The sequence below is a fragment of the Haliotis cracherodii genome, unplaced genomic scaffold (genome assembly GCF_022045235.1).
Source record: "Haliotis cracherodii isolate W230 unplaced genomic scaffold, xgHalCrac1.p SCAF_8, whole genome shotgun sequence".
Lineage (NCBI taxonomy): Eukaryota > Metazoa > Mollusca > Gastropoda > Lepetellida > Haliotidae > Haliotis > Haliotis cracherodii.
Window position 1 is genome coordinate 20,110,295 of NW_027266341.1, and position 16,253 is coordinate 20,126,547.

A 16,253-nucleotide genomic window follows, 5' to 3' on the forward strand; every position below is an offset into this window, starting at 1 on the left:
CAAAGCCACAACATTAGTGAAAACTATATAACAACTTAGCAATTCCAATTTGAGAATTTTTACAGACACTTGCTGACGACTTGGGGCCAAAAATCAGCCTCAAAGCAGTTCTAGATAGGCCCCTGCACTATTCTCCACAACATTGATATAGCCACCTCAACTTCAATTGTCAGCATCACATCACATCATCACAACCAGCACTTATACTCATGGGAAGAAATAAAGGAACAGATACTGACACAGCATGTGACATCTCCCATTCAAAGACCATGTCTAAAGTCATGTAGCTCCAAATCAGACACTACCATTGTTGTATTTCCTGTACATGGAGCATTAATTATGAACACAGAAGTGATATATTAATTTGTGTTCCCTTACTTTCTCCCGTCAGTATAATATAGCTGAAACAGCCATTAAAGACAAAAAAAACAAAAATGTAAAGACTAGTATAGGGTTTAAAAGGCAATATATACATATATGGTAGCAATGTTTATGACATATACTACTCAAAAGAAGTTAAAGAACTTTTTTATATGACTATAGTCAATCTGTCATGTCATGATAAATCAACTAGTCATATGAGTGAGTGAGTGAGTTGGGTTTTACTCTGCTTTTAACAGTATTCCAGTTATATCACGGTGTGTCAGCTTAATGTGTGAGGAAAGCCCGAAGTGATGCAGGTCTCAGACGTTTACCATTTCGGTGAACCCACGAGCACGGGTATGGTGCTGACAAACCTAGAAACATAATCGGGGCGAACCGGGATTCGAACCCACAATCATAGGTTTCTGGCATGCACAAGGGACGCAACTCTGCACAGCGAATTGCGGCGCCTTAGACGACTGGGCCACCAGTTTCCCCACTAGTCATGAAAAAATTGGGTGTTCTATAACTTCTTTTGAGCAGTATCTGTCCATACCATATTTCTACAAACCATATTTCCCCAACTAAGAGCCAGGGCTCTTATTAATTTCAGTTTACTTGACCTGTCCCCCATGAGAGTCCAAGCTCTTATTGATTAGATGGCTAAATCATAACATTAGTGGTACTCATATTAAACAGGGAGAAGTTATTAGCCATCGACCCCATCCTCATTAGAGGCTAGATCAATAGAGGATATACGGTATGGACTGATGTATAACAGCAACATCCTACTTCCTGTGTTTGCATCCCCCAGGTTAAAACTTGTGTTAGATGGAGAGTGAGTGAGTGAGTTTGGTTTTACACCGCTTTTAGCAATATTCCAGCAATATCAAGGCAGGGGACACCAGAAATGGGCTTCACACATTGTGCCCATGTCAGGATTCGAACCCAGGTCTTTGGCGTGACGAGCGAACACTTTAACCACTAGGCTACGCGACCGCCCCTGTTAGATGGAGAGCCATAATATGTATAGTTTGGTTATAGCACGGACCTATATATAGGTCCGTGGTAATAGTTTGTCAACCTTTCTTTGAAATTACAGCTGCACAAGGACCATACACTGGTAGATGGTCTCTACTGCTATGGTCTCCGAGCTGTAGAAATGTACCAGATGTCATCATATCAAGGTAGAGTGGAAGAAACCAAATCTCAAATTATATTTTCAGGTACATGGAGTTTAAATGTGGTTGGATCAGTGATGACAACACCAAATACAAAAACAAAAACAGTGCCCTAATCATAAATAAGTCAAATTCAAGGTTATCGTCAAGTACCATGTCACATTTGCAAGGACTGCCATTTAACCTGAGCCTTGTCCCCCTTTAACATATTGTAGTAGTGTGTCTGCCTCAGTACAAACACTAATCATCAGACAGAGCTATGTGGAGAATCTCACCTGAGTGTCCTTTGATAAATATATCAACACAAGACAATGGTTTAAAACTTGAAGGCTCTTAAATTTGTATTGATGAGTGTTAATATATTTCATATCCAAAGACACAAGGATGAGTTTCTAGTTATCATCCAAAATAATTCTTCCAACATTTTATAAAACAGTAATAACCAGTGTCTTGAGTGTAACAACCACATCTATTATATAAACTAGCTTCAGTGGCAGAAAGATTAGTGATGTCATTTGATTGTTATGTAATGATAACAGATGACATCTTGATGGTCTACAAAGCATTGTGATGCAAATTCATTGCAGCGATATCTCCTTTATGACATCTGTACTGCACAAACTTGTAAAAGAAGATGACAAGTTTTGAACAAAAATAAATACAATGCCCTGTTCCACAAAGCTATCTCAACGCTAAGGTGATCGTAACTCTAATACTTCAGCAATGGACTTACGACTGCTGCTGCGCTAAGAACGCTTTGTGAAATAAAGCCTTGGTCTGAACATGCTAAATTCAAACTAAGCACAAGCAAAAATAATTCACAAGCATGAATAAATTAAATTGTATGTAAATGTACACCCTTTATACATACAGAAGAAAAAAGTGAGAGAAAAAAGTTATAAGATTCTAAAAGACAAGAGACAGAGAATCCAAAGATTGTCAAAGGAGAATAAAGTCATATCTATATCTTAGCAATAATGCATAAAAAATAGGTTGTCATTTATACTTTAGCACAACACAACCAAAGACGTTAGCACATAACATCAAAAGATCTTCAGAACACAACCAAAGAGCTTTAGCACACTACAAAGAATTACATCTATCAATGTCAAATATACATATAGCAACAGTTGAAAACCCAGCACTGACAAGAGTCATGTCATGGCAATACAACTCATGTACATTTTTCTCTGCTGCACTTCTGTCTTTGAGCCTTGAAGCGCCGATATTCCCTCTCAGCATAACGTTTTTCCAAAGCCATCTCATTCTTTGACAGTCCACCACTGATATTCTCCTTGTTCTCGGAAGAATAGCGGCGGCCATTTTGAATTGCTTTTGTACCTCCATCATCCATGAACACTGAAGAGTTGTTGGTGTTGTAACATGTGTTAACGTTCTTCGGACGGAGAACCCGACGAGAGATTTTGCTGAAGAAGTTACTAATTGACGACCTCTTTTCGAGCTTTTTTGATTGTTTGCCATCTACATTAGGAACAACAAGCATTGGTCCATCATGAACAGACATTTCTTCTTGATATGTGAATTTGCCGTTATCTTCAAGATGGAGTGTTGCTAGGGTACAACAACTTTCAGGTTTGGCTAATGGAGCTTGTCCGATTTCAGTGTGATTCTGTTTTAGTTTGATCTCCTCATATTTCACCCACTTCGTGGTGCCACACATGGACTCACCAAGGTCACTGCGACTTCGATAATGCGAGTGTCGTCTCGGCAGGCTCACTTTTGTAGGTCGCTTCATCCACACTGGATCTTCATCCAGGAGGTTGTTCTCTGTTCACAGAGGAAAGATACTTTCTGTTTGAACAAACTCTACATCAAGGGGACCTAACTAAATACATTTGTCCTTACAGCTGCTGTCATCTTTCATGCCTTTGCAGGCAGGCAGAGTGAGTGAGTGCTTGTTTGCTGCAATATTCCACCTATATGATGGCAGTCTGTAAATAATCGTGTCTGGACCAGACAATCCAGTGATTGACATCCTGAACATCGATCTATAGATGCAGTTGGGATACCATGACATGCATCAACCAAGTCAGTGAGCCTGACCACCCGATTCCGTTAGTCGCCTCTTATGACAAGCATAGTCGCTTTTTACAGCAAGCATGGGTTGACCTATTCTAAGGGCTTCACACATTGTACCCATGTGGGTAATAAAACCCTGGACTTAGACGTAACGAGCAAAACGCTTTAACCACTATTCCCACCACCCTGATTGTTTACAAGGGATTCAAACCTAAGATCATAGGGTTCTGACACACCAAGGTGGCACAACTTTGCACAGTGAAATTGTGGATCATATATAATAGCAGCTTTGCATTTCAAAACCTGAATGTTGTAGCCTTATGACAAAATGTGCGGTAGACATTACAGGAATAATATTTAATAAGCGGTCAACAAGAGCAATAATTTATAAGTCATCAAACTCGAATAGACTTGTTGGTAAAAAGTAACAAATAGCAGCAGAAATTGCATCATAGGTCATTGACTTTAAAGCTTAAAAAATCAATTAAAAAATCAACCTCTTTCCACATGTTACAGAAAATATGCAAACCATTCGACAGCAGTAAAACCCTGCCAGTAACCACGTACCTGAACTGGTCATGACTTTCTGTTGCACCTTGGTAGTGAAGTTAGGGAAGTCGTCATCGAACGCCTCACTCCTCGGTCGGTTCACCATCGGCGTTCCGGCCACACTGATCCGACTCAAGTCCAGGGGGTGGAACTCATTCTCAGGGGTCTTCAGTTCTTTCTGTGCTGGCAGGAACTGCTTCCTCTTCGTCACTTCGGCCTGCGGTGATGCTATGAGGGATGCAACTGTTGGGGTGAAGTTCGCATGATGAAGGTCATTGAGGATCTTCTCAAGGATTCTCCTCTTGTCTTCTCGCATGGAAGAACTGGCCTCTGAAACACAGAAATCACAGTCCTTTATAATATATATTATGACTTGTTGTTTAATGCCGCACTCAGCAATGCCAGCTATATGACGGCGGTCTGTAAATAATCAAGTCTGGACCAGACAATCTAGTGACTGACATCATGAGCATCAATCCATGCAACTGGGATACGATGACATGAATCAAGCAAGTCACAGAGCCTGACCACCCGGTCCTGTTAGTCACCTCTTATGACAAGCATATGTTTAGATAGTGTCCTTGAACTGTAGCTTGCTATTCTTCTCTAACTTGGATATCTGTGTACATTTAAGGTGTGGAAACAGACGTTTATCACTATTTATTAAGATTTGTAATATTATTAGATCAATTGGTAATATTACTTAAACATCATGAGCATCGATCTAAGCAATTGGGATACGATAACATGCTTCAATCAAGTTAGTGAGCCTGACCACCTGATCCAGTTAGTTGCCTCTTACGATAAGCATGCGTAGCTAAAGATCAATTTTAACAGAGATCTTCACAGGTTCTCGGTTATATAAAGATAGATCAGTCTTCATGTGTAAAAGGTCAATATGACAAGAAGCAGGTGTCAAGATACAAAAACAAAATTGAGTTGTCTCAGGTTAGTTTTCTGAACATAACTCTTCAAATTAAGGTTATGAAAATCCCAACAATAAGATGTCAAATAGGCATATTTTGAATCTAATACACTCTCTAAAATGTTTTCTTATAATAATTTCTTTTACAATTTTTCAAAGTTTAAAACTAAGTAATAAAACATCCTTTTCTAACAGTCAAGAGAATTACAGCATTTACTATACAGATGGCACATTAAAGCAGCCAGGTGCAATTGTCACAAACACATGCAAAGGCCAGACAAGTGTTCAAACAAACACAAGAACATAGGGAATTACATATAGGACATCATATTGGTCACTGAAGCACTAAATTTGGAAATTTAAGACTGCAGGGAAAACATCATTAATAAACAAGAATCTTACTAGCTTCTTGCCCAAACTCCAGCGCCAGCCTTTTGTGTTTGATCTTGGTCTTGAACTCGTCACTACGACGCTGTACCATCTTTTCCTGACGCCCAAACAAACTGTTCTCCTAAAGAAATAATAATTAGAATTAAAAGACTTTACTTTTCTTGCAATATGCCCAACCTCACTTCTTGATTTTAACTGTATTTACTCATTAAGTATCATGTTAGACCATTCATTTCGCATACTTAATTACAGATTAAATACAATCATTAATATGCAACAAATAAGACACTTATAGAAAAGTTTAAATAATCATAATCACTATTAAAATAGGTGCTTTCAAATATGATAGGAAAATTTACAAATTATTATCAACCAAATAAAATCAACATCTGCATATTTGTTGTTTAACACCACAGACAGCAATATTCCAGCTACAGGACGGCGGCCTGTAAATAATCATGTCTGCAACAAATATTGTGAGCAATAATCCATGCTGTTGGGGTACGATCACACCCAATCAACCAAGTCACCAAGCCCTGCTGAACCATTTAATCACCTCTTATGACCAGCATAGCTTCCTGGGAACCTATTTTACCCACAATCCCCACAGGATAAATATAATCAATGATTCATTGTTTGAAAAAATCATCTCCAGTGATCATTGATGAAACTCGAACCTGATCCTCACCCAAGACTTAAGAAACGGATATAATACATGCATAAACCATTGTCAAATAAAATATCTTCCATTCTTACAGTTTTGGGAACATTAGAATACAATGATATTTTGGTAACTACTGAACATTTTTTGCCCACCTGACGACATTTCCGGATCTGTTTCCAGAATGCGTGCAGATGTTTGAAGCAGCCCTGAAGGTCAAAGTCTGCCTCCGCCTCACAGAAGTAGTCTGCCATCTGGTGTGAGAGACTCCGCAGCTCACAGATTGACGCTTGCATCTCACGGAAGTCTCGCTTCACATCCTGTTACAAGAACAAAGATATATAAACAAGTTAAACCACACCCACAATTGGAAGCTGCGTGTTTGCAATACCCACCAGAGAAATTAACTTGAATCAGATGAAAAAATCGGGTGTTCTTTAACTTAATTTGAGTAGTAAGAAGTGCCATGGGGATCGTACCACGGAGCAGGTCAAGATAATCCCGGACCTCCCAAAGTTTTTCTGTGGTATGTGAAGGATACTTCAGCTCTTACTGACACCTACCTCCATGAAGAAGTGGAAGACGTCCTGGATGGTGGGGTGAGCTGAGGACAGCTGCTGGACAAACTGCTTCAGCTGCTGGTTCATCTTCGTCACATCCTTCTTGATGTCCTCTGGGGAGTAGCTGCAACCACCAACATTCATGGTCATAAACAATAATACAAAATTAATTAATAAAAGCGACAAACCTCTTTTCATAACCATAAGAAATCTCTGCTAAAAGAAAAGTCCATTGTACAATTCTGATTTTTTCATGAGCATGTGTTACTGAATCACTATGAAAAAATATTGATACCAGTTGTTCACAAAAAGTTGTGTGTATCCTGATCCACCAGTGGCACTTGGCACAAACACTTTCAAAGGCAAGTCAATTGTTCAAAGTGCATCTTATCCAGATATACTACAGCTCTGCTAAAAGTTCTGATTATCAGAATATGACCTGTGGTTATCAGAGCATGACCTGTAACCATCAGAACATGAACTGTGGCCATCAGAACATGAGCTGTGGCCATCAGAACTTGACCTGTAACCATCAGAACTTGACCTGTAACCATCAGAACATGACCTGTGACCATCAAAACATGAGCTGTGGCCATCAGAACATGAGCTGTGATTATCAGAACATGAGCTGTGACCATCAGAACATGAGCTGTGATTATCAGAACATGAGCTGTGACCATCAGAACATGAGCTGTGGCCATCAGAACATGAGCTGTGATTATCAGAACATGAGCTAAGACCATCAGAACATGACCTGTGACCATCAGAACATGACCTGTGACCATCAGAACATGAGCTGTGATTATCAGAACATGACCTGTTGCCATCAGAACATGACCTGTGGGTATCAGAACATGAGATGTGGCCGATAGAACATGACTGAGTAATTATGGTTTAACGCCGCTTATAGCAATGGTCTATCAACACAGCAGGGGAACACCAGAAATGGGCTTCACACATTGTACCCATGTGGTAAAAAATTGAACCCGGGTCTTTTGCGTGACTAGCGAATGCCTTAACACCTTGGCTACCTCACCCCCCATTACAACATGAATTGTGACCATCAGAATATGACCTGTGACCTATCTCCCTACCTGCCAGCCTTCTCCAGTCTGGGGATCTCGGTGAGGAAGTTGAGGGTTGAGTCATCATTCTCAGTGGCCACTTCCACCAGGTAGTGCATCAGCGTCTTGTTGAGGACAGAGGACTTGACATCCTTCACACGCTCCAGGCTTGTCAGTTTGTACCCAGCAGCGTTGCCGTTGAACTTACTCTGTTGGAACAATTGTAAAATGTCAGCTTGGATAATCCAGCTGTGATCAAAGGAAACTATTGATTGACATATGTTTTTAAAAAGTCAAATAGTTCGGTTTAACAATGAATATTTCTTCAACTAAAACTGGTAAACAGATCCTGCAGGTAGAAGATAAACTTTTGTGAAACATTGAGTCGTCAGAACTTTAAACCAAGAAATAATAAACAAAGAGCCTCATAATAATGTCTTGCATTGACATCAGAAGATATTGATGCATGAGACGTACATGATTGAGGAAGTTCCCCACACGGAGCACCAGCTGCAGGAACTCTCGGAGGTCGGAGCTGGACAGGACGAACTTGCAGCTGGCCACCATGGCTGTCAGTGTTGTCTTCAGTTTCATGATGTTGGAGGTGAACTCTGCCCGTGTTAGGTGGCCGTTGATGAGGGTGCGGTAGTTGGGGATGTCTGACAGATGCAGCAGGAACTGCTCGGCCAGACCTAGCTCAAGTAGGTTGCCATTGTATGCCTTCAACATCTGCACCTGAACACAGCAATACAACACATCATCTCAAGGTTGCCATTGTACACCTGCAATTCCTAGCGCTACGACTATCATAAGTCCATCTTAAAAATCGAGTCTGGACCTGACAATCCAGTGATTAACGCTGCACTCAGCACTATTCCAGCTCTATGACGACTGTCTTTAAATAATCGAGTCTGGACCAGACAATCCAGTGATTGATATCATGAGCATCGATCTATGCAATTGAGATACAATGACATGCATCAACCAGATCCTGTTAGTCGCCTCTTACAGCAAGCATGGGTTGCTGAAGACCTATTCTCTACCTGGATCTTCACAGGTCAATAACATAATGAAACAGGGCCCTGGGCAACAATATTTCACTGCACTTGACAGAGTGCCGAAGACCATAGAAGAACCCTTTGCAACAATATTAGTTTATCCAATGTTTTTAAGGTCAGCCTGTAGTTCAGGGTATCACTAGGCTTACCTCTTCATGTTCTGGGAGAATCTTTGTGAGGTATCTCAGCATGGGCAGGGTCAGACTAGATGGCTCTCCATCTATCAGGTTCCTCACAAGCTCCTCTGGTTCTACCTCCAGTCTGTTGATGAACAGGTTGATGTTCAGCCTAGAGGTCTGACTCAGCAGTGGGACCTGTGTGAAAGACAAGTGCATCCTCTTGTATACAGATATGCAGGAAGAGGCATTCACATAAGATTTTATGAATGCTTCATATACCCAGGTCCATGCTACAGAGAGTTAGAACACAGCTTCATCTCTGGTCTAGTGAGCAGTCCTAGAATTATTTTTTTTCAAATACTAGTCCAGAGATATAACCTTATTTTGTTTGTAGCTAGTACTGCTTGAAAGAGACAAAATCGAAGCATAGAGAACTGGTTCAGAATTATAAGAGTTCAAATGCTGCATGGACTAGTGGTTAGAGCATCTGCCTTGAGAGTGGAAGATCAGTGGTCTGACCCCTGGCAGCACCAGACCAAAAGATCTTAAAAAGTGGTACTTGTTGTTACCCTGCCTGGTGCATGTCATTAAGCAGATAAAACAAGGACTGGTCGGTTTAGAGTCACATGCAGTATGACTTGAACACAATGTTAGACCCAATTTCACCTGACCTCACTTTATTGAGCCATGGGCACAATTCAGCAGCCTTCCAGTGACATGTATTTTAATGAACCCAAGACAAGACAACCAGTGGTCAATGTGGGAACAGTTATTCATGCCCTTTCAAGTGCATTGGTTGGACATGTTTCATCCCTGCATGTAAGTGATTGTCCAGTTTCTTTGTGGCCCTCCACCACAATGTGCGACCCCTAGTGACCAGTACCTCCTCGTACTCCTCAAACACATGCGTCTCACTGAAGATGTCCTCCATGTGGCTGTAGTCCGGCTGTATCCGGGGGATGTTCTCGATCTTCTGCCAGATGCAGCTGGGGTGACTCTCTGTGTAACACAAGCATGGTAGCACTCTCGGACACGTCAACAATAACAACAACACCCATCCATAATGTGCCATGCCATTCCATTCACCATTCCAAATGAAGGCTCAAGGCACTACTGAGATAAAACCCTTTGAGCAATGAGGAATTACAGATTATTTCCTTGGTGTGGAACCTTCATTATCATAAAAGCACCTACTCTGTAATTCCTAGTTGCGAGTAGGTTATTCTTTATATTATCCATAATAATCGTGACAGCTTTGACCACCATATCACAAGTTGGGCCTTGTTAAATGATGGCAGCTTTGACCACCAGGCCACAATTTGGGCTTCATAAAATCGTGTCACCTTTGACCCTAATTTGGGCCTTGTTATATGATAGCAGCCTTGACCATCGGACCACAATTTGGGCCTTGTTAAATGATAGCAGCCTTGACAATCGGACCACAATTTGGGCCTTGTTAAATGATAGCAGCCTTGACAATCGGACCACAATTTGGGCCTTGTTAAATGATAGCAGCCTTCACCATCTGACCCCAATTTGGCCTTGTTAAATTATGACATTTCCGGGCATCAAATACTCCAATCAGTAAACACATGACGTTTATCCCCTAACTACAACACTGTAGAAGACAACTTACCCACAGCCTCTGTCTCGACTATAATCCACTTCAGATTGCGCATGGGCTTCTTAGGCAGGGGCACCAGCTGTCTGCTGAAGGAGTCGCCACACACAGACTTCCCCTCAAAGCTTTCCTTCTGCTTCAACAAGCTATTGAAATTGTTATTCCAACTCAACTTCGTCCTCGTTGGAGTGTTCAGGTCATTGAGTAACTTATTTTTGGGCGTTGGATTCCAATTTTCGTAGTCACTTTCATTCAGCTTCTTTGTAGGTGTGTTCAAGCCCTTCTCGGTCAGTTTCCGCTGGACAGTGTTGGTCATGTTGATGTCTGGTGTCAGCAGGGCCTCGATTTCCTCGGGGGACACCCTCGCCAGACGGTCCTCACCTTCCGATCCATGGATGAGGTGGTGGATCTGGTTCTCAATGGTTGTCCACATCTTCTCACTAGGGTTAAAATGCCAAATGGCAACTCTTAACAGTACACCAGCAAGTACATGGGGCATCAAAGATAGGCGTCATACATTGAACCCAGCTGGGAATTGACCTCACGTTTTCTGTGTGACTAGTAAAAGTTTAACTATTTGGATACTTTACTGCCATGATTTAAATGATGTACTCCAAAACAAAGACACCCAAGTTTTTCATATTACTATTGTAATGACAGGAAAGATTAACTTCAGTTACATAAAAGAATCAGACTTGTAATGATTCCATGGATGTTATGATTCAGTAAGTGAGAGAGGTTTTACATCGCTTTTAGCAATATTCCAACAATATCACAACAGGGGACACCAGAAATGGCCTTCACACAATGAATGTACCCATGTGGGGATTTGAACCCAGGCCTTTGGCGTGATGAGCGAACGCATTAACCACTCGGCTACCCCTCTGCCCCATCATGATTCAGTATGGGAGGTGTAAGGTAATACATGCAGAGAGAGGTGAAATCGGGTTTAACGTCTTAACGTCGCGTCCAGAGTTTATTGTACTTATAAAGCAACGTGCATGTGTGTGTGTGTGTGTGTGTGTGTGTGTGTGTGTGTGTGTGTGTGTGTGTACTAGTCCAGACTGATGCCGACTTATAGTGCTAGCTCACTGAGGTAACATGCCGTTTCTTAACATGAATGACAGACAGAGTATACTGACTCCGAGTCGACCAGTCCTTGTTTTAGCCCCTTAATGCCAAGCGCCAGACAGGGTAACAACAAGTATTATCTTTTAAAGTCTTTTGGTATGACGCGGCCAGGAATTGAACCCCGGATCTTCTGCTCTCTGGGCGGATGCTCTACCACTAGACCACGGGGGCGGTCACATGCAGAGAGAACTGGAGGCTATGTGTACATGGTGTCTACATGTTTACTAGCTGATGATGCTGGTACAAGTGGTGCTATATCACAATGCCAAGGATGGCTCAATTAGGCCTGATGACTAAATTAGAAGTCAGTCCAGGTTTACCTCATCATATTGGTGAATGGATGTTTACCAGTTTTGCTGGAATTGATTCAATCAATTAATTCCATATCTGCAGTTGACAATACCTTTGGCTGCTTGCCTCCATGGCCAACAAATCCTGAAGAATGTTCACAAAAGAGGCCATCTTGGAACTGCCAAACACCTAGAAACAAAAAAAATATATGTACTTTGTACAAATATCAACTCTTGATTGTCATGAATAGCTATTCTGATTTAGACGATCTTGTCAACTCAACATATCATTTTAGATAATGCAATGTTATTGTCTTGACAGAATCTGTGTAGGTACAATGGTCTAATATTAGTACTGTCTGTCTAGTATTTCTGTTGTGATTCCCAGTTGGTTTTTTTTGGCAATATTCCAGCTATATGACAGCGGTCTGTAAATAACTGAGCCTGGATCAGGCAATCCAATTGGGTGAGTGAGTGAGTTGGGTTTAACACCGCTTTTGACAGTATTCCAGTTATATCACGGCGAGTCAGCTTAATGTGGGAGGAAAGCCCGAAGTGATGCAGGTCTCAGACGTTTACCACTTCGGTGAAACCCATGAGCACGGGTATGGTGCTGACAAACCTAGAAACATAATTGGGGCGAACCAGGATTCGAACCCACAATCATAGGTTTCTGGCGTGTCCAAGGGACGCAACTCTGCTCAGCGAATCGCGGCGCCTTAGACGACTGGGCCACCCGTGCCCCCCAATCCAATTGGGATACGATGACATGCATCATCATCAAGTCAGCGAGTCTGACAACCTGATCCCGTTATTTGCCTCTTACGACAAGCAGTCGCTTTATACGGCAAGCATAGGTTGCTAAAGACCTATTCTACCCCGGATCGAGATTCCCAGTAAAAATACCGGTCCAAAAACAACCAATGCATGACGTGTGAGGCTTGGTTGATTGCATGACATCGTATCATAAATACATTGATCAATGCTGAAAAAAATATGAAGTCAATCACAGGGTCGTCCAGCCTAGACCTGATTTATTGTTGAATGCAGTGTTAAACAACAAAAACACACACACACCACACATTCTTTTTTAAAATCTATGTTAAAATGAGCTTACTTTCTCTTGTATCTTATCAACAAGGTCATGAGGACTACTGAGGTCAAGGTCACATTTTGCTGCCAGTTCTTCCTCATCTTGATGTTTCCTGGAGTGGAAAGTCTGCAACCACAAACACACCTCCATCAACTTGAGCCACAGCTTCAGTATTACAGATGCTAAGGCCATAAAACTGCCTCTAAGGTTACATGCCCTTAAAGGAAGACATTGAGCAATGCCTAAAGGCTAGAAGACCTAAAATGGCATGTGACAAAACATGTCGCAATGGACTTCCCTTTCTGCACACGACACCAATGTCACCTCCAGTCACTGTATGTGTCGTAAACCCCATGCTAGTCTGTGAGTGAGTATTGTTTTATGCCGCTTTTAGCAATATTCCAGCAATATCATGACGGGCAACACCAGAATGGGCTTCACACATTGTACCCATGTGGGGAATCGGACCCTGGCCTTCGGTGTAATGAGCAAATGCTTTAACCACAAGGCTACCCTCGCGCCCCTCCCAGTGATGCTAGAAATAGCATGATATGTTCAGACATTAAGAAGCGCTTGAAACAAGTGCTCATTGGCTAATTTTAATAGCTATGGGTCTGCAAATAGGTGAAAGACAACACTTTATATAAATGGATAAAAGTGCCAATCAGTTTTGATGCCATTTATTGCCCAAGTATATTTAGGTGCATTAATAAATTGAGCGTGGCAAGTAAAGTGATAGGTTGGTCAGATAACAGAAACTAAGGTATATTATTCTTTGGCCTTGGAAAAATTGATAAAATGAGACTTTGAGACCCTTAACCTGTTTTTATCAAATTGGGCAGAAATGTATCACTTCTGTTTTCAACATAAATAGAAAATCCTACCTCCCTACTCACTTCGAGAAAAATATGCCAGAGAATCATTTTCTACGCAACCTTTTACATGAGTAAGTGAACACTATAACAATGTACCTGCAGCTGTATGTGAAGATCGTCATCCACCTCCTCCCTCTGCAGGAAACTCAGCACATCCAACAAGCCCAGACCTGCACAGTAAAAAAAACCCACTTGTAACTCGGCCGTATACAAGATACCAATTCTGATACGATGAAATGCATCAACCAAGTCTGCGAGTCTTGTCACCGATCCCATAAGTCAACTCTCAAAACAAACATGGGTTGCTGAACACCAATTCTAATGGATCACCACAGGGTCTGACAGAAGGACATTTACACCAAACACCTTAATGCCCAATAAAAAAGAACACATATTTTTATGTATATTAATGAGTACATTTATGAATATATCAACACAAATCTATTAGTACTTTGACTTACCCAGAAAATTGGTTAGTGAAGTCTGTAAACCAAACTAAAATGTGACCTTATAGTCATTTATCATCCAAAACTGGCTCTCACAGAAGATATCGCTTGGATGAGATCAAGCGATATCTACACTGTAGATATCGCTGCAATGAAATTACATCACAATGCTTTGCAGACCATTGTGACGTCACTGGTTACCATGATGTCACAATCAAATGACATCACTAATGGCTCTGCTACTGAAGCTGTTTGCAGTACTTTTTACACTGAAGACACTGCTAATTACGGTCTACAAATTGAAAAAGTTGAAAGAATGATGTTGGATGATAAATAAAATCTCACCCTTGTGTCTTTTGATATCAAATATATCAACACTCGTTGATAAAAGTGGCAAAATCCTTGGCAAGCCTAGAAGTTTTTCCACTTTTATCAACTCATGTTGATATATTTGATATCAAAAGACACTTGGGTGAGATTCTCTATATCTTGTCTAGTGTGTTTCCATGCTTAAGGCCTTTTGGTTTTGTAAAGACATTTCTTTAATATTTAAGCGTTTATGTTTTCGCGGAATGAATAACTTATTGTTATCGTCTTGCGAAATTCACCTGCAAATTCATTCCTGCATCTTGTCCTTTCTGCGATGTCAGCGTTGCAGTTTAAGATGCAATTGAGGAAGGTCATCACGGCTGTCTTGTGGGGGACCGTCTCAGCACTTTTCAGCTCATTTAACACAACACTAAATCTGTGGCTCTGGTTTTCTTCTCTCTGTAACCATGGCAACAAAAGGTTAAGGTTCAGTTATGTGTTTAAAATGAAACTGCGTGACTCTTTTCTATCACTGGAACAGTTCATAAAGAAACAATGTTCACACACCCACACTTGCCAAACATACAACTCACTTCTCACACAATTTTCTGACCTCACTGACATTGCTGCAATGACATCAAAGATAAAAAAATGTCCAGGTGCCAACATGTTTGACATGAGGTTTGACACAAGGTTTGACTGTATATCAACACAAGTTGATAACAATCTAAAACTCTGAGGCTTGCTTTTGATATCAATAGACATGAGTGTGAAATTTTTATTTTTCACCCCAAATCATTCTTCCAAATTTTTTGAGCGAGTGAGTGGAGCCTAACAACGCTTGAACAGATAGTATTCCAGTTATATCACGGCATCTCAGCTTGTGAAGCAGGTCTTAGACATTTACAACTTTGGCGAAACACATGAACACAGATTTGGTGCTGACAAACCTAGCAACGTATTCGGATGGATCAGGGATTCGAAGTCATGATCATAGGCTTCTTGCTTGCCCAAGGGACACAACTCTGCACAGTGAATTGGGGGCCACCCATTTTGCCACCATAAATTCCTGTACAGGTGCCGTACGTGACACATGTAACTCATAGTATCAGTCATCTTCCCAAGGTAAGGGAGATAACTGACTACGAAGTCCAGTTTCCCCCCCATTCGTCACCACTCGCCCCTTTCCGTAACCTGCAAGAAGACTCGCCCCCCTATCGATGAATGTTATGTGCAGAAATACGACAAACCAATCAGAATGCGTGCATGATTTCAAGTTCTTCGTCAAAGAATCCCTCAGAAATAATTTTTGATTTTACATGTCTTGCATCTAAAAATGCACACAAGACACAGTTACATGTGTTCAATCATACTGTATAATTCCGCATGTCCCGATGTGCTTTAAATTGCATCTCAAAAATACATATAATATATGGGGAAATTCATGTTAACCATTACGCAACGAGTTGACAGTTGTTTTAGGTATGCCCGTTTGCGCTAAGACAGAACCTGGTCGCAAAAATGGCCATGAGAGGGGCACGAGTTGCTATTCGGCTTGTCCCGGAATAACACGAGTTG

General features: G+C 41.2%; 1 protein-coding gene across 1 annotated transcript in view; it reads right to left on the reverse strand.

The window, feature by feature from the left end:
* Positions 1 to 1,531: 1,531 nt before the first annotated feature.
* LOC139450840 (inverted formin-2-like) overlaps positions 1,532 to 16,253 on the reverse strand; it is a 34,711-nt gene continuing 19,989 nt past the window's right edge. Inside the window, exons 5-18 of the mRNA XM_071232675.1 lie at positions 14,975 to 15,134; positions 14,017 to 14,090; positions 13,070 to 13,171; positions 12,066 to 12,142; positions 10,547 to 10,971; positions 9,794 to 9,909; positions 8,941 to 9,105; positions 8,211 to 8,468; positions 7,764 to 7,942; positions 6,673 to 6,793; positions 6,265 to 6,429; positions 5,461 to 5,569; positions 4,152 to 4,463; positions 1,532 to 3,332 (exon numbers count right to left, since the gene is read on the reverse strand). Of these exons, the coding sequence (XP_071088776.1) occupies positions 2,719 to 3,332; positions 4,152 to 4,463; positions 5,461 to 5,569; positions 6,265 to 6,429; positions 6,673 to 6,793; positions 7,764 to 7,942; positions 8,211 to 8,468; positions 8,941 to 9,105; positions 9,794 to 9,909; positions 10,547 to 10,971; positions 12,066 to 12,142; positions 13,070 to 13,171; positions 14,017 to 14,090; positions 14,975 to 15,134 (2,877 nt within the window). The 3' untranslated portion in view covers positions 1,532 to 2,718. The remainder of the gene's footprint in view (positions 3,333 to 4,151; positions 4,464 to 5,460; positions 5,570 to 6,264; positions 6,430 to 6,672; positions 6,794 to 7,763; positions 7,943 to 8,210; positions 8,469 to 8,940; positions 9,106 to 9,793; positions 9,910 to 10,546; positions 10,972 to 12,065; positions 12,143 to 13,069; positions 13,172 to 14,016; positions 14,091 to 14,974; positions 15,135 to 16,253) is intronic.